The following is a 24,367-nucleotide window of genomic DNA, read 5'->3' as shown; positions in this document are numbered from 1 at the left end:
GCCATCTGGATTGGTTGGCGGTCAGTTAACATTAAAACAGGGTTTGTTCTTGAATTACTTAGTGTAGGTATGTTGAAAGGAAATACACAGTCATGTATGGATGCCAGGGCTTTGCGGTTTAGGGCAAGGCTTGTCCTTGGAGGTTGGTTCTGCTGACCGGTTTGGTGCGGTTTTGCTTGTGTCCTCCACCACGAGACGCAGTGTCGGCCTGGACTTCCCGGTGGGCGATGATGTCAGCACCCGGCGGCCACCCCCGGTGTGAGGCCATTCAAGCCCGGCGTTTCTCTCACCGTCACCAACTGGCTGGTAGTTTCTTTGGTGATACACTTTTATCACGTTTTCCCCAAAGTGGTCAGCACGGTGGTTTTGTTTATCTAAAACTAACTCCCTGTACTGGTCTATCTTATGAGATGATGTGGAAGGTTCACCAAATTATAAAACCTGGACGGTGACTCTGCTTGGCTTCAGTGGGGCTGATGGCGGAAGGAGCCACACGGCTGCCCACCGAGGGGCTTGCCACGGGCTCAGCCCAACCCGGGACCTGTGGGTATATTTCAGAGAGGATCCTGGACTCACCTGGTTGGTGGGTTCAGTGGGGTTCCAGGGAGATTCTGGGGTGCCCATGCTGGGAAAGCAGCATGCTGGTAGAAGCAGATGGGCCACGTGGGAACCCGCCCAGCTATGAGGCTCTGGGAAAGGCACTTCTGTCTCTGCCACTTTCCTCCTGCACCCAGCAAGGGTGAAACTACAGGTCACTGTGATGATTCAGGGTGGCAGTGTGGAGGCACTTTTGTGCATGGCCTCCCGGAAGCCTGTAGTTATCCCTTCTACCTCTCTCTTCCCCCAATATCTGATGTACCCCCAAACTTGTTCTCATATCCCAAACTCCTGACATCTCTCGGGGTCTCCATGCTGAGGCCAGGCCCCCATGACCTGCCTCCTGCCGACTCTCACCCTCCTTACATCAATTTTCAATTGGATACTGATTTTCAAATACATCAAAGGATGTCAGCCTCCCCTTCAAAATATCTCAGTGTCTCCTGCTGCTCTTAAGATAAAGACAGAAATTCTGATGTGATCCACAGAGCTCTGTCCCCGTCCCCCACCTCCCTGGCCTTTGGGTCCCTGCAGGGCTTGGAGCATCTCTTCCCAGGGAGTGCACACGCTTCCTCTCCTGCCCTCCTCCTCCGTCCCATGCTGGCCTGGCCTCACTCCTGGGGGGCATGTCCTCCTCCTACACTAGCTCTCAGGGCTGGGGTTCCCGTCCTCCCGGCCACTTGTCCACTCAGAGCCGTGGGCGTGGTTCTGTCTCCCTGGTGAACCATGGGCTCCCTGGAGACGGGAATCCGGCCAGTGCTGCTCTTGTCAGACCCGCCATGGCGGCCACAGGGTCCGACCAACTCAATAAATCGTTTACGGATTGAATAAGCAAGTGAAAGGATAAGTGTAATGAAGCCATCCGATGGAGTCAGACACAGAAAACGAACTCTTATGTAGCTGTTTCTTTTCTCCCATTATTTTAGACGATGGGATCATGTTTAATAAAATGAAATATCTCCGCTCTGGGCCGACTGCACTTGTGGGAGGAAAATGCAGTGGCGTCCACCTTAGAAATAAATGGTTTCTACCCATAGAGGGAGGGGATCTGGGAAAATGTCTTAGCAGACACAAAGAGAGTGAATTCTCTACAGAAAAGGTTCATATTTCGGGAGAATTCAAATCGGTCCCCGGTCAGCTGCTCTCCATAAACCTGAATCCTTGGTAACAAACTGTCGGTTTCAGATCATACCAAATTGCAGCTTATTTTTAATTATATTAGACTTTTTTCTCCCCTGTTGGGAGCACACAGGGAAGGCGAGCCTCCCTTTGATCCGGGGGGCAGGTATGTTAATGTTGGAACAACAGGAAGCCGCCGGATTGCCACCCGCCCCCCTGCCCCGCAGGCCCGGCCCTCCACACCCTTCATCTGCTGGGCCTGACCAAGGAAACCGACTTGAAAGGCCCAGGCACTTGGTCTAGTTACATCAGCTGTACCCGATAGGAGGGTAACAAATACCTTATGGAAAAAAGGTTTAGGGGATTCACAGGTTAGTCAGAATCAGTGGCTGGTAGGTTTGGGGCTTATGTATACCTTCCAGGGGTGCTGCTGGCTTTCTCTGTAAAGGGCCCGGGTGGGGGTGGGGTGGGGCTGGAGTTCTGTCTTCTTTATGGAGCGTCTCAGCCTAAAGGCGGTGGGAGGGGGGATGCTAGAACCACCCCTCGTCCCCTTTCCTCTCACATCAGGGCAGAGGAGTCTTCCTAATACCATGACTTGTCCCAAAGCCCCCCTCTCCGCAGGCTGCTCCCACCTTCCCTGAGGGCCTGGGGACATTTGTGTTGCTTTGCCGTGACTCACCTGCTCTTCTCTCCCCAGCGGCTCAGCAAACCCCCACGGGGCTGGGAGGGGGGACCTTGCGTTCCCTTTGTATCTCCTCAAACCGGGCGGGTTCCTGGAAACACTTACTGAGTGGAATGCGTCACTGCTGTGTGGCCCTGGACTCGAGGGACTTTGCAGAGTGGCTCTGGGAGTGCGGGCTGCCCTGCCCCTGTGCTCCCCGCTTTGGTGGAGAACTCCCTCCCCTCAGGAGGGGACAAAATCCTGAAGTTCAAGCCTGTGAGTCCATGTTCTCCGAAGTAGGGTACCCCACATTGCCCATGTAGGTGAGGAAGAAAACTTCCATTGACACTGTTTTTTCTAAAAATAAAAAAAGGTGTTAAGTGTCACTAATATTTAATACACGGGAGGACCCTGGCGGCCCCCCGCCCTGTGTGCCTTCAGTCACACAGTGCCCAGGATTTGTAGGGCCTGGAGCTTGGACACCTTCCAGAACTAATGTGATATTTGGGGGATTATTTAACAAAAAGTCTTCTATTGTAAGTGCACAATCCTGAGGCCACCCAGTGGGACAGGCCGTGCCCGTCCCAGGGACGCTCCACCATTCCTGGGTTTGGTTAAGTGGGCTCACAGATGATGCTTCTCCACACGTCGGTGGTGGTCCCAGTGCAGTGAGAAGCCACAGAAAATGGCAAAAAAGACAGCCTTTAGGGCCTAGGATGAGCTCTTGGTTGGCTTTATGGGGGTAGGACGTGACATGACAATCTAATCAGAGGCTGATTTGGGAAAACAATGACCCAAACCCCACTGAAAAGGCACATTCATATCCACTCTCCCATGTAGGCAAAACCCCCTCGTGCACCCTAAGCTTTCGGGGAGTCTGGCTAAGGACCCCATGAGGCCTTCGAGACTTAGCGAGATGCTAAAAAGGAAGCATCTGGAACTTCCTGCTGAACTGCTCTAGTTCCCGGGATGTTTGAAATCACGCACTCTTGCATATGATGCTTGGCAGAGTTTTCCTGAAACTTGGTGAGGCTCATTGAGAAGGCTCTCCCCGAGGCTTCTTCCTCAGAGATGGATGAAACACCCTTGTATCATTCGTGAACACTTTGTCCTTTGACTGAGATAAAAGTCGCAGAAATAATCCTCAGAGCACAGTGGGGTGGCCCGTGAGAATGCACGTGCTGTTGGACCCACAGGCCTAAGGAAACCAGCATTGCAGCGAATTTCCAACGGGAGAGTTTCGCTGGATGCTTTGTAGGAAGCCAGCAAGGCTCTCAGCTCATGCGTCCGTCAGCACCTGTTCTATGAAGAAATCTGTGCTTACCTACGGGCGGCCGTCGGTCCGAATGTGTCGGTACAGCTGTGAGTTGCTGATGCATTGAAATCTTTCTGCGCAGGTGGGTCAGAAGCCCCTGCCCCAAGGGAGCTATCCCCACCCAGGCCACTGGGCCATTCAGCCGCCCAAGCCCGGGCAGCCAGCTTCCGTCCGCGTAGTGAGGGGCCTTGTGTGACCGGTTCACACGTTTCAAAATCTCCACATGGCTGTATATTCAATGAAGACATATTATCGAGAGTAAATCACCTCTTTAATTTAAAAAGATGACAGGAGATCGGTGCAAATGCACCTGTTGATGTCATGACAGCTTTGGCAGGAAGGAGAAGAGGATGATTCTGGGGCAAAGACAGACACGGGGCATCTTGTGCAAAAGTAATTCGCGGCATTGTTTCTGGACAAACACCGGTGAGATCTGTGGAATCTGGCCGTGGGCAAAGTGACGAAGAATGTCTTTAATAAAAATAAAGCATGAAGTCTGTTGGGCTTGCTGTCATGGCATGTGTCATGACGCGGGCACTGTCTTCTAAGAGGGGCGCTTGGAACGTCCCAACGTCAGATGAATCACACGCCCTTATTCTAGGCAGACGTTTCCTGTGGTGACAAATGGCTGGTGGGCTGCCACCTTGCCTAATCCAGATCCTTCAAGGCGAAGAGAAAACGATCACGTTGTTACTACACTGAAGCCCACAGCTGACATGAGGGTTCACTCTTGGTGTTCATTCTCGGGTTTTGACCAATGTGTGATGTCCTGTACCTTCCATTTTAATATCGTCATTTTCACGGCCCTCAAAATCCTCTATGCTCTGTTCTTCATCCCTCCCGCCCTCAGCACCTGGCATGCAGCCATCATCCTGCTGTCTCCATAGTTTGTCTTTTCCAGAATGTCATATCGCTGGACTCATCAGCGTTTTCAGGCTGGCTCCTCCCACTTAGTAATATTATTTAAGGTTCCTTCGTGCCTCTTCTTGGCTTGATAGTTCATGTATCCACTTACTTCCTGAAGAACATCTTGGTTGCTTCCAAGCTCTGGCGATGGTAAATACAGCAGACATGAACATCTGTGTGCAGGTTTTCGCATGGACGTGAGTTTCAGCTCCTTTGGGTAAATACCAAGGAGCACAATGGCTAAATCATACGGTAAGAGCCTGTGTAATTGTGTGAGAAACTGCCAAACGGTCTTCCAAGTGGCTGCACTATTTTGTCTTCCCACCAGCAATGAGTGAAGATTCCTGCTGTCCCGTGTCCCGCCAGCTGGCGTCAGTGTCCAGGTTTTGGCCATTCTATTGGGTGTGAAATAGTAATTAATTTTAGCATTTTCCTGATGACATGATGTGCAGCATTTTTTCATATAATCATATGAGATAATTCAAATTATTTCAAATAATCCTCTGCCAATGTTGTTCTTCTTTGGTGAACTACCTGTTAAGATCTTTGGTCCAATTTTTTTTTTTTTTTTAAAGATACTTCTGCAGTCTTTTTATTTATTTATTTTTAAAGATTTTATTTATTTATTTGACAGATAGAGATCACAAGTAGGCAGAGAGGCAATCAGAGAGAGAGGAAGGGAAGCAGGCTCCCTGCTGAGCAGAGAGCCTGATGCGGGGCTCAATCCCAGGATCCTGGGATCATGACCTGAGCCGAAGGCAGAGGCTTTAACCCACTGAGCCACCCAGGCTCCCCAAGAGAGGTCCAATTTTTAATTGTATTGTTTTCTCGTTAAGTGTTCAGAGTTCTTTGTGTATTTCCTTTTTTTTTTTTCTTAAAGATATTTATTTATTTATTTGAGAGACGGAGAGACAGACAGTGCCCATGAGCAAGGCGAGGGGCAGAGGAGAAAGGAGAGAGGGAGAGTCCCAAGCAGACTCCACGCTGAGCTTGGAGCCCTACATGGGGCTCGATCCCATGACCCTGAGATCATGACCTGAGCTGAAACCAAGAGTTGGACACCTAGCCAACTGTGCCTGCCAGGCACCCCACTTTATGTGTTTTCAATGCAAGTCTTCAGGTATATTTTTGTAATTTTTTCCTGCCTGTCTGTGTTTGTCTCTTTAGTCTCTTTGTCTTTCACAGAACAGGTGTTTTAATTTTAATGAAATCCAATTAGGGGCGCCTGGGTGGCTCAGTGGGTTAAAGCCTCTGCCTTCGGCTCAGGTCATGATCCCAGGGTCCTGGAATCGAGCCCCGCATCGGGCTCTCTGCTCAGCAGGGAGCCTGCTTCCTCCTCTCTCTCTGCCTGCTTCTCTGCCTACTTGTGATCTCTGTCTGTTCAATAAATAAATAAAATCTTTAAAAAAAAAAAGAAATCCAACTTACCAACTTCTCCTTTCACGGACTGTGCTGCGTTTAGTGTAGTACCTTAAAAACACATCACCAGCCAAGGTCAATTAGGCTTCTCCGTGGGATCTCCTACAGGCATCGGGGCTTGCATCCTCTGTGTGGTCTATGATCCATTCTGAACTTGGGTTCGTGCTCTTTAAATTCTTTTTGCTTTCACATGGGTGTTCAGTTGTTCCATTTCTTGAAAAGACTTTATCAAAGATCAGTTGCTGTAGTTGTGAAGGTCTGTGTCTTAGCTGTTTATTCTGTCCCACTGATGCACTTGACGGTCAGTTCACCAATTACACACTGTCTTAATTTTTGTAGTCTGAGAGTAAATCTTGAAGTTGGATAGTGTTGGTCCTCTGACTTTGTTCTTCACTATTGTGGTGGCTTCTCTGAGTCTTTTTTTTTTTAAAGGTTTTATTTATTTGTCAGAAAGAGAGAGAGAAAGCACACAAGCAGGCAGAGAGGCAGGCAGAGGTGGAGAGAGAGGCAGAGAGAGAGGCAGGCTCCCCGCTGAGCAAGGAGCCCGATGCGGGACTCGATCCCAGGACCCCGGGATCATGACCTGAACCGAAGGCAGCGGCTTAACCCACTGAGCCACCCAGGCGTCCTTCTCTGAGTCTTCTGACTTTTCATGTAAACTTCAGAGTCATTTCTGACATTTGCAGAAGAACTTGGTGGGGTTCTCGAGGGGACTGTACTGAATCTATTTGTTGAGTTGGGAAGAACTCTTGTCTTAGCAGTACTGAATCTTCCCATCCCTGAACATGAAGAATCTCTCCTTTTATTTCGATCTTTAATTTCTTTGATCAGAGTTTTGTAGTTTTCCTATCTATCTCATACATATTTTGTTATATTTATTCCTGAGTACTTTTTTAGGTGACCATATAATGGTCTTGTGTTTTAAACTCCAAATTCCAATTGTTCATTGCAGTATGTAGGAAATTGATTGCTTTTTGTACATTAAATTTGTATCCTCTAACCTTCATATAATCACCTAGTTCCAGACAAAAAATTTTGGGGGGCTAGTGCTGGGATTTTCTACATAGACAATCATGAACAAAATACCTGTGAACAAAGACAGATTTCTTTCTTCCTTCCCAATCTATATACCTTTTCTTCCCTTATGCATTAGCTAGAATTTCCAGTACTATGTTGGCTATGAGTGGTGAGAAAGGACATACTTGCCTTGTTTCCATTCTTAGGGGAGAGCATCTAGCTTCTCATCATTAAGAGTCAAGATAATTGTAGATGTTCTTTATCAATAAGGAAATTTCTTAAAAAACAAACAAACGTACACCATACATGGGGCTTGAACCCACAATCCCGAGATCAAGAGTCACAATGTTCTACAGACTGAGCTAGCCAGGCACCCTGAGGAAGTTCCTTTCTATTTCGAGGTTGCTGAGGGTTTTTGTCATGAATTGGTGTTGGATTTTTCGAATGATTTTTTGCATCTTTTTTATTTATTGACCTGATGGATTACATTAATTGACCTGTGAATGTTGAATCAGCCTTGCACACCTGGGATACACTTCACCTGGTCATGAGCCCATTTTCTTGAGAAGGATTTTCTCCCCATACAGTTAATTCGCGTTAGCACCATTTGTGGAATAGTCTATCCCCTCCCCTGAACTGTGTTTGCATCTTTATCACAACTCTGCTGGGCACAACTGCCCAGTCTTGAGGACGTTCCTCTCTATTCCTAGTTTGCTGCTGAGAGATTTATATGAATGGGTGTACGATTCAGTCAAATGTTTCTTCTGCATCAGTTGGTTTCTTAGCCTATTGGTAAGGTGGTCTATAGTGACTAATTTTTGAATATTGAAGCATTTCTGCATATCTGAAAATTCTACTTGGCTTTTCTGCAGATTACATTGGCATTTTTAGAATTCCATTTTTGTGTACTTACCATGTTTTTTGATCATTTCACTTTATATTGTTTTCTGCGTGGTTGTTCTAGATATTACAATATGGAAGAAACTTACCTCAGACTCCTCGTATCAAAGTCTTACTGCCTTGAGTGAAGCTTTGAATGTCTACGTCTATTTAGGTCCCTTTACCCTTTCCACTTTTTAAAGAAATTGTGTTTCTTCTGCAAACCCTGCGCACCACATCAGGTGGGGTTCTAGTGTTTGGTGTTACAATGAAATCTGATTTAAGAAACTCATGAGATGGGTGCTCCATTACCTCACCCCACACTACAGACAGGGGGATTAAACCACAGGGATGCATTTCTCACAGTCCAGGAGGCTCCGAGTCCAACATCAAGGTGCTTGCCCAGTGGGTTCCCGGTGGGGCTCTCCTCCTGGCCTGTAGATGGCCGCCTTCTCCCCTGTCCTCACATGGCTTATCCTCAGTGTGAGTGCACACCTGGTGTCCCTTCCTCTCCTTATAAGGACACCCGTCCTATTGGGTTGGGCCCCATCCTTGTGACCTCATTTAACCTTGATTATTTTTTAAAAGACTCTATCTCTCTGTATTTCACATTGAAGGTTGAGACTTCCATATGTGAATTTGGGGAGAATCGCAATTTGGTTCGTAACACTCGCAACTGTTTCTTCCCCTCTGGAAACAGTACCAAACGCCTCGAGAATTCACGTGCCTCCTTGCAGAGAATCTCAGTGTTGTGTTGCTTTTGCCAAGTGCAGCTGAGTGATCAACCCAGGAGCTGTTTGGATACTTAAGTAATTCCTCTTCATCGAATCTGTTTCTCATCCTGGAAACTGGCTTTTTCTTTTCTTTTTTTTATCTTTATGATACAGATTCATTCTCCAAGTTACCATCCCTGTTATCTTAGTGGGCTGGATCTCAATATAACCTTAAAACATTACCTTCACTGATGTGTTGGAGCCATTGTAAAAATCTGAATTTAGTTTGCAAATTAGAGAATAAGCATGAGAGCAAAATTCAGTTCCTAAATTTGTTAATTTTCCTAAGATAATATAAGAACATAACCTTTTTATTGGGAAATATCTGATGAAATATTTAAGGGTGAAGGGTCATTGCGTCTGTACAAAACGGAGTGCTGCTTATCGTACGAAGACTTTGTCTTTGCTGCATTGGATGGTCTTTTGCCGAATTTCTTCTTACTTGTAACTAAAAGTAGATTTCCCCTTCACACATGAAAGCTATATTTCTGAGATATTTCAATTCTGAATTTGTCCGAAGTTCAATTGTATTCTTGCTTTTAATGGTAATGACTTAAAAAAAAAGAGAATTTGAAACGTTGAAGTGCTTTTTTATGTAATAGATGAATGCACCTTTAATTTAGCTGGGCACATGTCTAGTTGGTCTAGGTAGTGACATGTTCTATTTGGAGAACGTAGGTAGACGAGTGATGGTTGATGTGGGGGTTGGATTTTGCCTCCCACCCCCAGCCCTGCCCCACCCCCAGCAGCCCCTTGGAGGGGTTTGCAGGTGTGCCTGTGTGCCCGCTTCTGTCTCTCTATGCCGATGTGCCTCACTCAGTCTGCCCACTTTCTACTTTGTTAAGAAAACAAAATTCAATTGAGTGAATTTTAAAGGTCTTATTGGCTTTATTCAGTGACTCGTGAATCGGGCAGCGTCCCATCTGCACGCAGAGAGGAGCTTTGAGGAGCTGTACAAGTGGGCAGACTTACAGGCAGTTGGGAGGGAGGACAAGAAATGGTTAAGGCAACAAGAAGTAGGTTGGAGATTGCACTTTGCTTTGGGGATGGCAGGCGTCAGTCCAGCTGGGTTCCTCACAGGGCTCGTCAGGCGATTCCCAGTTGACTGGCTAAAGACTCCCTTTCTGGGGAAACCCAAATAGTACTTAAGTCTCGGTTTGGTGACGTGGAGCTTAGCACGAGTGACTCTATTTTGAGCTGTTTTGTTTGAGTAATGTTGTACCCTATCTCATGCCTCTGAAAGCTGCATGATGTTCTGTGGCGAGCCTCTCAGCCCATTTTCCTTATCCACGCTCACTGGGTGGCTCCAGTCTGCAGAGATGACGCTAAGGTGAAAAGTGAGTGAGGCAGAGATGCCAAGCGACAGCTTCAGACAAAGGAGTTCGGGGCGGGGAGCAGCAGAGACCCTGCGTGAGCCCAGCCTGGTGTGCGCAGTGAACAGAAACAGGGCGGGTGATGTGTGGTCACGGAAGCTAGAGGAGGGGTCCTGGAGGTCAGAAGGGGCCAGATCAGACTGTCAGCTTTCTGGAAAAGGGTCCCGTGGGAGCTGAAAGGCAGTGGCCAGTTATCCTTATCCACCAGTGTGATTAAATGTCACTATGTGCCAGGGTTCTCTATTTCTCACAGTCAAGTTAGGAGCCATGGCCTTTACCCGGTGGATGAGAAAATGGGGCACTGAGTGAGGTCATTGCCCAGAGTGACAGGACAGAAGGGCCAGAGCAGAATGTCAGCCCGGAAAGACCATGTTGCAGATGCACTTGCATTCACCCCCTTGTGCAGCTGCCTGCAAGGCCAGCGGAGGTCAGCAGGAGAAGTCCACTCCCCACCCCCCATACAGATTTTGCCTGGTTTTCCTCTGGAGATGATTCGAGAGAAAAGAATGTTTGGGCAAATCTGAATCCGCAAGGAGAGGAAGAGAAGCAAGCGCGGAGGAGACGCTCAGTGTCCTTACATATCTGATACGTTCCTTTATACTCAACCGGAGAGCGAGATGCACGTGCATCAGCGGGCATTGTGGGTAAGGTGCAGAGCGTCCCCAACCACACACATCCGCCGGCACCATCAGACCAGGGATCCTAAACCGGCGTGCGACATGTACATGCCCTAGCTGCAGGGATGAGGTTTGTGTGTGGGCAACACCGTACCGCGTTTGGGATCTTAGCCTGACCCTGCCGCTGTCTGAGTGCGACAGACAAGGCCGGTTTCCCACTTTTTAAGTTATGGTGAAGGTGGAGGGACACCGCCCGGATGGGACAATAGGCAGCAGCACTGAGGGGTGTTTGCAAAAGCCCATGTTGCGTTTTCCTCTCAGGGTCTTCTTCCTCGGCTCACAGAGTGGGGAGGAATGCAGGAGCAGCAAGACGCCATGGAGAGGGGAGTCCAAGGCCAGGACAAGGTGAGCTGCCAGGCCTCCCTGACCCCGTTCCCTGCCCCTCCCACCTCTCTCTGCCTCCCTCCCAGGTTGAGTCGGACTGTCTTAGCTAAGAGAAGCCCCAAGATGTGGGGGTTCCCAGTGGAATCTAGAAGAATCGATAGTGGAGGAGGAAAAATGAAAGGATTCAGACAAATGCTTTCTTTATTGTGAGAATACCCACGAAGCCCAGCTACGAAACAAATCTTGTCCTATTACTAATATAGTCTATCTTTTTTTTTTAAGAGTCCCTGATACTTTTTTTTTTTTTAAGATTTTATTTATTTATTTGACAGAGAGAGAGAGAGATGACAAGTAGGCAGAGAGGCAGGCAGAGAGAGGAGGAAGCAGGCTCACTGCCAAGCAGAGAGCCCGATGCGGGGCTCGATCCCAGGACCCTGAGATCATGACCTGAGCTGAAGGCAGAGGCTTAACCCACTGAGCCACCCAGGTGCCCCTAATATAGTCTATCTTTAAGCGAAGAATACAGTGCTAAGTTGTTTGCATATGTTTGGGGCTTTCCAAGAAGACCAACCTCTTGCCTACCTGTTTGTCTTCCCGAGCCATGCTCGGCAGTACGAATAATCCTGACATGCTAGATCACAGCAGTGTCCTGGGGCATGGGGTAAAAATGGGAAGTTCCAAGCTTTTCCCCGAAGACTCCGATTTAGTTGGTTTGTGTTGGTCAAGCTCCTCAAACAGTTCCTTTGATTCCAGTCATTGGACAAATCTGGGAAATCCTGAACTGATCAGCCTATTGGTTGGGTCTGGGTGGCGTGAAGGTCAAGGATGGGTCTTGATCATGGCTAGTCAAGGATGGGTCATGATCACGGCTAGTCAAGGATGGGTCATGATCATGGCTAGTCAAGGGTGGTTCATGATCACGGCTAGTCAAGAATGGGTCACGATTGGGGCACCTGGGTGGCTCAGTGGTTTAAGCCTCTGCGTTCGGCTCAGGTCATGATCTCAGGGTTCTGGGATCGAGCCCCGCATTGGGCTCTCTGCTCAGCAGGGAGCCTGCTTCCTTCTCTCTCTCTGCCTGCCTCTCTGCCTGCTTATGATCTCTCTCTGTCAAATAAATAAATTCTTAAAAAAGAAAAAAAAAAAGAATGGGTCACGATCACGGCTAGTCAAGGGTGAGTCATGATCATGGCTAGTGCTTCTCCAGTGGAGCACTCACTGAGGACATGTTCTGATTTCCCTGTAATAATTTCCTCCACAAAGACCTCGAGGGCTTGAAGATGCCTTCCTATGCCTCCTTCCACACCACCCTTATCATTCCCGTTTCTTGTTTTTTGTTTTCCCCTCTCTTTGAAATGATCTCAAACCTAATATTCTTTCCCTGGGGATTCAAGTGGGTTTTACTTTAACTTTCCAGCTACTTCTGTAATCTTTTAAAAATAATTTTTCCTCATTTTCTAAATTAAGAGCAGTGCAATTTATGTGACTGTTTTGGACTCTTAAAATATTACCTCAAATACTGTGCTGGATAACGCCCTTAATTACACTACACTGAATGCTATCCATTTATTGATTTACTTATTTTAACCAGTCTGAGCCCGGGGAGCCTCGCTCTCTGTCAGAGACTACTGCTTTTCAGAGACATTTGCAGTCTCTCATCAATGAATTTATCCTGGAAGACCGAGGCCGAGGAGTCTAAGTATTTACAGCATGCCTAGAATATTTTGACGCACATCCAAAAGCATAGTAAGTGTAAGCTCAGTTGATAAGTGCTAGATTTGCTGGAAGAAACAGCACAATGCACCGCTCCCATGTGTGACAGAAGTGTGCGTTGAAGAGGTAAAGAGGGATAGGTACTCATCCTTGACAGCTTGCGTTCTAGCTTTGAAGGAAGGACAGGAAAGTCAAATACAAATCAAACATTTCTTTCAGACCAAGATTACTTGTAAACCAGAAGAGAAGGATTCCCCAAGTAAAGTATACCTTCGCCGCTTGCATCAGATGTATTTATCTTCCCTTGCTAACATGGACTTCTCCAGGAGGTGAGCTCCTTTCTAAAACACATGTGGATGCTGATTTTTTTTTTTTGAAGATTTTATTCATTTATTTGAGAGATTGAGCACGAATCGGGGGAGGGGCAGAGGGAGAAGCAAGGTCTCTGCAGAGCAGAGAACCTGATGCGGGGTTCGATCTCAGGTCTCAGGATCATGACCTGAGCTAAAGGCAGACCCTTAACCCACTGAGCCACCCAGGTGCCCTGGGGAAGCCTATTTTAAGTTGTCTTTCCACACTTGTGTTCACAGTCTTTTCACAGGTCCGCGAAAGCACTGTCACTCTCCAATGGGTTGCAGATGATATCCCAGTAACAGAAGTGTCATAAAAGCTAATCAGTAAGAAAGAACCTGGCGTAGTGTAGATCTACACAGTAAACCAAGTAACTTCTCTCCTTTGAGATTATCAGGGACTGTAGGAAGTTGCCCCGGAGGAAAGGGACCATTATCTTTGAGGATTATGTAATGATTCCCTCGGGACTGGAATTTGCTGGAACGTCTTGTGCACACAAACTTAAAATACAGTGTTGCTCCTACCAAGCACGTGACATCGACAGAATGGAGCTGAGCTCACCTGCGCACCAAGGGAACATAAGAGCTCATGGCGGGGTCAGCCATGTGCCCCACGCTGGGCACTGGACAGGCACGAACTCAAAATGTGAGCAATCACATGATTGGTGGCTAAGGCAAATATGAAGCCGAATATTTTTAAAAAATGCTATAAGAATGGCAAAAGAGAGGCCAAGGAGAGAAGACTTTAAAAACCTCTCTATCATCTGCCCCAGTTGAGCACCTCCCTGGGCTCTGTGTTCCAGCACCGAGGGCTTTCCCTGGCATGGGGCAGATGCCATGAGCTCAGCCCCTCCTCCTCTGCTACAAGGTGGGTGCTGTCATGGAGACCAGGGCCAGGCTCCAGGCACAGTCTGCCTGGTCTGTGTCCACTTTGTGGTGAAGGTACCATGGCCTGTGATCTGTTGAGTCTGAGTCCCACGGGGAGCATCGTAGGTATCTGTCCTCACCTGGGGGAGGAGGTAAGCCTCTGTCTCCCTATTCCCCTAAGACTGGAACAGGTGCACGGTGTACACAGACACAGAGCGAGGCCCCTGGCCCCAAGGTCACACCCTGAGACGTAGGATGTGAACTTGGATCTTCTAGCCCAGAGTCAGTCTGCTGCCTTCAGCTTCCCGAGCCAGTAGAGACTGGTGGGAGGACCAAAGAACGTGGCAGCTGGGAGTGGGGAAGGAGAAGCTGCCTCCTCTCTTGAGAGCCCAAGGAGGCAAGGCCACCTTGGAATTAGGAGGAATCCAGATGGTGGCAACCATCTCTCAAACTGGGGGCTTCGCCAGTTGCCTGCGGATGTCTTCCGGGACACATGACCGGGAGAGGGGCTCACGGAAGACTGCCCGTTCTTAGAGTCAGAGGCTCTCTCAACGGAGGGCTCTCCTCTCCCCTGCAGAACCCCGTGCACAGAGCACACCGCACGCCCAGACCACCACAGCCGTGCTTCCCGAGGAGCGATTTTGCAGAACGTCCAATGGGAAGCATCCTGCAGATTGCTGCTGCAAAGGAGTGACTTTCTGGTCATTTGCAGGGAAGAGTGTCTCCCTTTTAGGGGCCAATTCAGGCCCGGCTATTAGCATTTGAATCAGCCAGCCGTGCTGTTTTGATTGAAGAGAGAAACCCAGCCTTTGTTGTTGCAATTTAGGGGCCTAAGTACTTTTCTGTGCTCCTTTAATCAGTTCAAACAGTGGGGGAAATGGCAATATATAGGAGAAGTGTGGTCTGGCCTCGGAAGTGCAAATGTGGCTCCTGTCCCGGAGATCCCCACGTCAGCTTCTGATCCCGCCTGCGGCAGCTCCATGAGCACCAGTGACCACCCTGGGCCGGCTGTCCTCCCATCAAAAATGGGAGGATTGTCTTCAAAATATTAAACGGATGCAAGTAATCACAGAAATGCACCAATGGGGTCAGCCCCTTTTTCGTGGGCTGACCCTGCTTCCTGCCCCTGGATGTGGCCAAGCCCAAGGGTCACGTCCAAAACGTCAGTGACGCTGAGGTCCCTGAGTCCCTCGGGGAACTTTAGAACATGTAATTTCCTCGCTTAGGAGAAATTTGATTCATTTTTGTAGCTTAGAAAACTGCAAACTTTCAAGTTTAAATAGATGGAAGGCCAAGTTTTCCAGAATCCTGTTTGCTTTGCTTTTCTGCATTTAGTCTGCATTATGTTTGCGTATCTCGTGCGTGTGCGCGTGCGTGTGTGCGTGTGTGCAGCCTCGGGTGAAGACTGGATTCTTTGCCACGCAGTGATGAGGGAGAAAAGGGAATGTGTTGGCGAAGCTGGCGCGTTTGCTGCCCAGCTGGGAGCAAAGTTCCACACGGTGCGTTGGTTTTCGCCCTGATCCTTGGGCCGAGGCCCGGACCGTGCGGGGCGCATCTCAGCGCGGCAGGGCGTCAGCTCCGGCCAGATGGAGGGGCCGGGGTTGGCCGAATACCCTCCCTGTGAGTTGGTTGACCAAGGCATGGGCGACACCTCGGAGGGCGCATGCGCCCCGAGGCCTCCGGCAGGGGTGCACAAGGACCCCGCCTTCGGGGGTGGGCTCGGGCTCCAGCCAGGGAGGAGCCAAGCGACAGGGGCAGCGGCCGCCTGCTCTGCCCGCGCGCCCGCCCCTTCAGAGCACCTCTAGGAAGAGGCTTGGCAGGGCTCACCGCGGACGTGGCCTCCGAGGGCATCTGCGCGCACCGGCCCACGTCCGGCCACTCCTCGGCTGACTGGCCAGCTTCCTTTCTCTGCTCCGCTCCCGTAGATGACCGGGAAAGGCGCTCCTCCGGGACTGCGGTCCACCCACACCCTCGGGCTCTTCCCTCTTCATAGCTGACCCATCACCTCCTCCAGGAGGCACTCCGAGATTTATCTACTCCTTTCACTAGCCCCTGCCTCAGTTGGGGCCTAACTTGCCCCTCCCCGGGGACATTCTTTAGCTGTTTGAGCTCCTGACTACCGTGTACCCTCCCTAGGCCTGAGTCCCTTTCCAGGAAAAGCAGTTTGTCAACAGCTGTTCTCCAGGAGCTAATAAAAGGCTGTTTGTTTCTGCCTTGGTGTTTGCTGTATCATGTGTACAGAGACAAATGGCAGGCCGGGCTTTCAGGCACCTGCCTCATCCCAGCGTGAAAGGGCACCCGTGCAGGGGGCAACGGCCCTTGCTTTCCCTCCGCCGGCTGCCCCCCTGCCCTCCGTCCTGTGGGCTTGCCCAGGGGGACTCACCCTGGAGCCTGCTTCACCTGGCCTCACCAGGAGAAGCATCGGGGGAAGAGGATGAAGTCCCCTGGGGCCTGGCCTAAGGCCAGCCTTGGTGGCCGGCGACACTGAAGTTCTTCTGTTGGCTTTAGGGTTGGTGTCCTCAAAGATGACACAGTGAGGACCGTCATCCCTCCATGTTCTCATCCAGCCGTTGTGAGAACCAGTGGGGTCTGCAGTGGTCACCATGGGGTTATGGGGAGAGAGACGTCCTTGCAGCGGTCACTGCGGGGTCTGTCATTTGACTTAGAACAGAGCCCAGAGGAGCCCACAGATCCGCAGCCTCCAGGGCTGATGGAGGCCCGAGGGGAATTCCCCAGGAGACAGCTTCCCCACCTCTGTCCCCGAAGTCATAGGGCAGCCCGGGAGGCGGGTGAGGGAGGGGATGGGACAGCACCAGGACACACGTTCATTGCTTACTGGTGCTGAGAGCCAAGTGGCAGCTAGTGAGGGCCGAGGCTGGTGGAGGCCTGTGCAAGCTTCCCTGAGGGCCTGTGTCACTTCTTCCCCCTGACGTCCCTCTGGCTGATCCTGAGTTCTCGTCAAAGATCAGAAAACAGGCTCAGGGACTCTGAGGCTGTCGTGTCCACACCCATGAACAGCCTCAGAGAAGCAGGCCCTGCTCCGGGAGCCGTCCCTCCAGCCGTCGGCACTTCTCTGGACCCAAACCTCCCGGATTGAGGCCCATTTTATTGCCAGACCTTCTTTTTAATTCTCTGTAGGACTGAAAGGAAAATGCAATTTCATGGGCTATAATCACAGGTGGATTTCATACTGAAAATCCGTATAATCCGTGTAATTCGTCCGTCCATGAATGCATGCTCGTGAGCCCCGAATGCCTTCTTCACCCCGTTTATGATTGCTTCGTTCGAGATGAACATGAGCCAGAGGCTCCCAGCGAGAGAAAATATTGAGGGCTTTCTAACAACAGCACTGTGTGTTCAAGGAGTGCTGAGCTTGACAGCTTACTTCTGTGTTTGCTTTTCTCTGCTTGGTGCTACCCTGAGCAGACTCCTGGAGAGGAACGGCTGGTTTGCAGATGTGGACCCAGAGGGCAGAGCTGGAGATCTGGTCAGTGTGGTCTTGGGCTGACACCGCACAGTGAGGCCCTGTCTCAGGTCCAGGGGGGCTGGGGGCGAGGGGCCAGCCCCATGGAGCTTCCCTGCTGTGTGTCAGCAGATTCCCCAGCGGCAGTTCTGGTGCGTGTAGGAGGGCTGCCTGTAAGCAGAGGCCATCATCTAGAATGAGGGATGAAGCAGCAGCCATTTGTAACCAACCGCATTTCCATTCTGGATCTTGATGTGGTGGAATAGAGAGGTCAGTTTCAGTTTTATGGAAATAAAAATATAACCTTGAGTCTGACTTATAAACAAAACACAGTCAAAGCAGCACTGGCCTTTCCATGCCCTGGTTTCTCTGGCCGTTCCCTCTGCCGCCAGGGCACCGCCCAGTGAGGCCGCTGCTGGGGTGGGCCATCAGACAAGATGAGCTCCCAGGGTATTACAGGGGACGTAACGGTATTTCTTGGCAATAAGGAACTATCTCCTAAAATATCAAATGGTATGCAATGAAAAGATTAAAATGTGAATAAATAAACCCACCTCTTAATGACCCTTCTCGTTCAACTACCAAGTTCTGCTTTAAAAGTTATTACTCATATTCTGACTGTAATGAAAATGGCAACAGCAAAAACTGAAGGTCACGCTTGCTTCCCAAAGCTGGATTACATGCTCGCACGTGGACACGGGCTGTGTGCAGTGCGGCCGGAGCCCAGGGGCAGGAGGACGGGGGACACAGGGCCGCCTGGACAGCCGCCCACAGCACTGCCCCCCCTCCGCTTCCTGAAAGGCGACAGCCCAGCTGGTAAAATGGAAGATCCCAGCCTGAAGACCAGAGGACACCGAGCAGCCCAGTGTGACATGTGAGTGGTCTAGAAAAGTGCCAGAAAGGAGAAGCATTGCAAAAAATCCCAAACTGCAGATTTTGAGAATGGGACAGTGACAGGGTGAGTGGGATGGAGAGCTAAGAGTGCCAGATGGCAAGTGGCAGGCTCCCATGCTAGATGTCAGCCTAAGCCCACTTTCCCAGGGCAGCCTTCCAGCACGTCCCTGTCTGAGCGCGGGTGCCGTGCTGTCCCTCTGACTGAGCGCCGAGACCCTGTCCGGCCACAGGTGGCTTCTTCACTTGTCTGTCTACCCCTCCCCCGCTGCCCCCCAGTCGGAAACCCAGTGCTGGGGGGACGAGAGGGCACACCCGCTGTCTTGCTCACCGCAGTGGCCCTGCTCCTGGTCCTGTCACTTGCAAACAGCAGGAGCTGGGCTGACTTTTCTTGAACGAATGCAGGAGCCCCTTCTGGCTCAGCTTTCCACCGCGTCTGTATTGCGTCCGCTCCCCGTCTCACGGCGAGGCAGGATGGCATCAGAGGCATTACTGGACATCCCTGATTCCGCTCCTGTCTGCCCTGTGTGCCTTTGTCAGGCCTGGCCTCGATCTCCTCCTTTTGTTCAGTGGCGACAGAGACACCCACGTGGGATTGTTGCACACAGTCAGAGGAGTGTCGGTCGGTAAGGTGTTTTACCGACACCCGGTGCGTACGCCCAGCTCTCTGATGCTGAGGGCTTTGTGCCAGCCAAGCTCCGCGTACCCTGCGATACAGCAGGGAGCGGTCGTGGAGAGCGTCTAGTGTGTGACGGGCACCAAGTCTGCCAGCGGAAGCAGTGCCCGCCAGCCCGACTCCTACCAGGGAGAAGCGCAGTCGCAGCCCAGCCTGATTAGGTGTATGTGGGGCAGGTGTTTTCCGTGGTGTCATTCTGATGTGGCACGGAGAGCTGCCAGGACAAGGCACCTGGAGGCAGTCTCTTACCACCTTGGTATCTTGTCAATGTCCACTTTTCTTTTTGGAGTCCTTTCCAGCTTGAGTGAAAGGAACAGAGTTAACTTGTTTTTAAGATTTTATTTATTTATTTGACAGACAGAAATCACAAGTAAACAGAGAGGCAGGTGGGGGCAGGGGGAAAGCAGGCTCCCCGCCGAGCAGAGAGCCCGATGTGGGGCTTGATCCCAGGACCCTGAGATCATGACCTGAGCTGAAGGCAGAGGCTTAACCCACTGAGCCACCCAGGTGCCCCCAGAGTTAATGTTTTAATTAATGCACCTTGACCTTTAAAGTGTAAGCATCATATTCTCTCACCATAAAGATGAAATTTAGCCCAGGGGCAGGGGGTTTTTCGAGAGCCTGAGAAATCGGGTGCACACTCATTGCTGACTGTGGCTGGTCAGGAGTCAGGAGCGCCTCTCAGTTCCAGTTGACTCCTCCCTCCAACAAACGTCACGGGTGGTGTTCTCCTGGGCACCCAGGTGTAGACCCATAACTGAAGACAGGACAGGATCATCTCACCACACCTGTCCTCTGATCTCTGTTTCCTGGGGCGCCCTCAAATGGTACTAAATTATAGCTGCTTATGGGTGTTAACTTCAGGCCAACACGTATAAGTGTACACCCTCGAGTCATTTGTTTGGATTTTCATGCAAGTTGCAACAGAGATTTTTTTCTTCTGCACATGCACACGCACACACACACACACACACAAACACACACACGCATGCGCCCCTATCCTTGTTAACACTGATTTGTTTTCACTTCTCTGGCAATGGGTTTCAGTGGAGATTGGTGTGTTTTGCTAGAAGCAGATACTATTTTACTTAGCCCATATCTGTGGTTCTCAAAACATTTTCCGAAGTGGAATTGTTGAGTATAAGATGCAAATCCAAAATTATATGCTTTATTTCTAGAATCTTGAAGAATATTTTCATGATTTCCCTAGTGATCAAAATTTCCAATCTGAGATATAATAGTCTTGTATTCATATGATCAGAAAAAGATGTATAGATATTGACAACTGTGAACATATATGCAATAAAAAATTTATAAGTGAGACAGTCTTCAGAGAGCCACTGAATGGGGAAACCTATTGGCAAATGGATAGTAGATTTTGGTGTTTAACATACGATTCATAAGCTTGGGGGGTATAAAAATACTTAATATATATTGTATATGATTATGCACATTTGTTCTCAGAGAAGGGATTCATAGGGTGTTGTTGTTTTTTTAAATTAGGTTTTAAAGGCGGTTCCAAAGGTCTTTAAAATGATCCAAAAGTGTTTGATGTTATGAAGTTCAATGAAGTGGAAAAAAATCTTATATTTGCAGAAAACAATATACACTAGTATTAATACCATTTTAAGATTCACGTGTAGGCAAAAATAATTTAAATACAGTCTTCAAGTCTCTCTGTCTCTTGTTCTCTTCCTTTAGGATTAAGCTTCCAGAACACAAGAAGGGGACACCTGCTCCTCCCAGGATGACCCCAGTACCTCTGACTCTGGAACAAGCAATTCAGACTCACCACGTTGTGGTTGGCTCCTGTCTTTTCTCTGCCCGGGGGTTAGAGGACATAGCGCCCCAGGCGAGCAAAGTTAGAGTGGGAAGGAAGACAGGAGATGTGCAGGGTGGGAGGCTGTGGCCAGAGCAGGATGCTGAGCGGGATTTCTGAGTCTGAGCAGCTCTGGGCAATGCCTAGAGGCAGGAACACGAGCACCTTCCCTGGGTGGAGGGGGGTGATGGTTGCAGGGATTAGGGCTGAGGTTTAGATGGGTCAACAGCCTGAAGAGAGGAGAGTCCCAGTATGACCCCAGGGGCGGGGGCAAGGGTGGGGGTAAATTTTTTCTTAACTCCTTGGTGAATAAGAAAAAACGGCCAAGGGTTAGGGTTCTAAGAGGCAGTAGGTGCACTCGGCCTTTGGGGTTTATATATCTTTTTCCTTTTCCTTCATTGCAGGAGGCCAGGACAACAAGACGATATTGGACCAACTATGTGGACCAGGAATGAGACTCACATCCTATCTTGATGGGAAAGACGAAGAAATGCTGAAACTCTCAGAGAAACAATTAAATGGCAGATTTCCGTTTCTTTGTTCGAAGTTATGACAGGCAACAACAGCATCCTCGACTAAATTATAGACTCATTGTAAATGTGACATTGTTCATACGGAAACGCAGAACCATGAATGAGAACAGACAGGGGAAAGCGTCAGCAGAACGTGCCTCACCAGAGTCAAGATAGTGGAAATTAACAGATGGAGAAAATACATAAGTATGATGTATGTGGTTAAATTTCAGAAAGAATTTTTAAGTTATGGGTAAGCATTAGGAGAATCTTAAAATGAATCAAAGATGTTTGAGAGAGGATGAAATAGAGCTTTCAGAGTGGAAAATTAATAAATATGTAAATTCATATTGAGGGGGTTAAAGAATACATTAGACATGCCCAAGGATAGAATTATTGAAATATAAAGATCAAGATGGATTTTCCAAAATAGCGCACAGGGAAACAAAGCTATGGGATATGTAACAGGTTAAAGGAAACAGAGGCTCTAGGAGGAAAATCCAACATACATTTCGTTATAGCTGGTAGTAGGGATAATCGAGAGAAAAGTGTCAATGAGAAAATTTGAAAATTCCAGAATTGATGAAAGAAACCAATCCTCAGATTTAGGGATCCCAAGGAACCACAAAGGCAACAGATGGAAAATGACATTGTTTAAAGAAGCAGGAGAGGGACGCCTGGGAGGCTCAGTTGGTTGAGCAGCTGCCTTCGGCTCAGGTCATGATCCCAGCGTCCTGGGATCGAGTCCCACATCAGGCTCCTTGCTTGGCGGGGAGCCTGCTTCTCCCTCTGCCTCTGCCTGCCATTCTGTCCGCCTGTGCTCGCTCTCTCTCCCTCTCTCTCTGACAAATAAATTTAAAAAAATCCTTAAAAAAAAAAAGCAGGAGAGAAAGGACAGGTCATTATAAGGGAACGACAATGAGAAAAACACATGACGTCTCAATAGTAACATTGAATAAATTCTTATAAATTATTTTAGTGAGAAGAAGTAGAATACTTAAATAGTCTTAGCTATTGAGTAAATTAAGTATATAATTTCAACACCCTCTAACAGAGAAAATGAGAAAACCCTAGGCCTGTATGGTTTTACTGGTAAATTCTCTGAATACTTAAGTAAGGAATAATGTCACCATTCCTGTGTGTGCTCTCCAGAAAATGGGAAAGGAAGGCATATCTCCCAGCTCTTTTTGTGAACCCAGAGTAACCTAGAAGGCTGATCTCATTCAGGAGTGCAGCTGTAAAAGTCCTAAGCAAAATATTAACAAATTAACCCACTAATGTGGAGTTCATTTCAATAACTTCTTTTGTAATAAAAATTACCACAATTGATGGGTAAGAAGGAAATTACTCAATTTGTTAGTGTACTTAAAATTATATTTGTAAAAAACATGTACTTAATGGTGAGATATTGAAACCTCTCTGTGAAGTTGGAAACAACAGAAGGATGCTTGTTCTTCTCATTTCTAGTCAAGACTGTTCTGGAAGTTTGACCAGTATTATAAGCAAGAAAAAGAAAGAGAAGCTAGAATGTTTACAAAAGATATAAAACTATTTTTTGTAATAGAAAAATCCCCAAGAACATAGAAAAACAAGAAGGCATCATACATTTCTGGAAAATGCTTAACTTTAAAAGGGGTAGAGGGACTCTTGATGGGGAAGGGAACTTGGATGCTGGAAATGGCCTATTTCTTGACCTCAGTGGTGGTTACTAAGTGTTTGCTTTATAATGAGATTCTGTATGAGATTTATATGAAATTTTATAATGAGATGAGGGGTCTACATAAAAACTATAAAAATTTTATTATTTTATAAAATAATTTTTTAAAAGATTACATTTAAGGTAGCAATAAAAGTTAATTACCTAGGAGTTAATTTGGAAAAAGTATGTGTGAGCCCTTTGTGAAAAAAAGCATAAAACTTCTTTGAGAAACATTTAAAAAGATCTACGTAAAAGGAGCCATTATACTTTTGAATAGAAATACCACATACTTAAATGGTGTGAGTTCTCCTCAATCTGGTTTTTAGATTTAATGCAATTTCAGTAATTTTTCATGGAATTTGACAAACTAATTCTGAAGTTTGTGTGGAGGAGCTACTGGTTGGAACAGGTGGGTCACACTGAGAACAGAAGATAGTAAGCTTGGGCTTTTTCTGTAAGACCTCGGGCCCTGATTTCAGGTTCTACAGCAACTTAAATGGATGTTTATTGGTTCAAGGTGGATAAAAGCATCCGTGAACTAGAATAGAGAGCCCAGCATAAAAAGTCAGACTCCAAAATCATGTGCAGAACGGAAACTATCACGGTAGATTTGTTGCCGATCTTTGGTGAGACAGTGGATGGTTTAGCAAATGGTGCTTGGACAATTGGTTTTCTCCATTGAGGATGGATCTCTGTCTCATCTCATGCACAGAAGTCAATTCTATGTGGGTTAAAGTCCTAAACGTAAAAGAGAGGACTATGAAACTTTAAGAATATGGGAGACTATCTTGGGGGTAGGAATGGCTCTCTTAAAGGTGCAAAGACTGTAAAATGGGAAGAACAGTGTGATAAATTTGACCATGTTGACATGGGGATTTTTTTTTTTTTTCACTAAAAGACATCGTCAAGGACAAGAACAGTCTAGTCACAGAGTGGGAGAATGTTTGCTCTTAGTAAAATCGACAATGATTGGTACCGGCATTTAAAAAAAACTACTATACTTGAATTTAAAAAAGAAGATTCAACAAGATACTAAAAATCCTTAGTAATCAGGAAAATGCAATTTGAAACCATAACATTCTTTTTCTACCTAACAGATGGGGAAAATGATAAGATCTAACAATATCCACTATTGGGCAAGCTACAAAGCGAGTGGAAACTCACTTTCTGTAGGTGGTATACACAGTTGGCGTAATGTCTTTGGACAACAGTTCAGATATTCTACACAATTTTTTTTTAAAGATTTTATTTATTTATTTGACAGACAGGGATCACAAGTAGGCAGAGAGGCAGGCAGAGAGAGAGGAGGAAGCAGGCTCC

General features: G+C 48.0%; 1 protein-coding gene across 1 annotated transcript in view; it reads left to right on the top strand.

Moving 5' to 3' along the window:
- LOC125102903 (uncharacterized) overlaps positions 1-21,753 on the top strand; it is a 53,804-nt gene extending 32,051 nt beyond the window's left edge. The window contains exons 5-10 of the mRNA XM_047734517.1: positions 10,998-11,081; positions 12,990-13,099; positions 17,414-17,474; positions 18,122-18,324; positions 20,719-20,818; positions 21,241-21,753. Of these exons, the coding sequence (XP_047590473.1) occupies positions 10,998-11,081; positions 12,990-13,099; positions 17,414-17,474; positions 18,122-18,324; positions 20,719-20,818; positions 21,241-21,291 (609 nt within the window). The 3' untranslated portion in view covers positions 21,292-21,753. The remainder of the gene's footprint in view (positions 1-10,997; positions 11,082-12,989; positions 13,100-17,413; positions 17,475-18,121; positions 18,325-20,718; positions 20,819-21,240) is intronic.
- The last annotated feature ends 2,614 nt before the right edge of the window (positions 21,754-24,367 follow it).

Source organism: Lutra lutra, chromosome 6 (genome assembly GCF_902655055.1).
Source record: "Lutra lutra chromosome 6, mLutLut1.2, whole genome shotgun sequence".
NCBI lineage: Eukaryota > Metazoa > Chordata > Mammalia > Carnivora > Mustelidae > Lutra > Lutra lutra.
The sequence above is the reverse complement of the archived record's forward strand: the minus strand, read 5'-3'. Positions and strand labels throughout refer to the sequence as shown.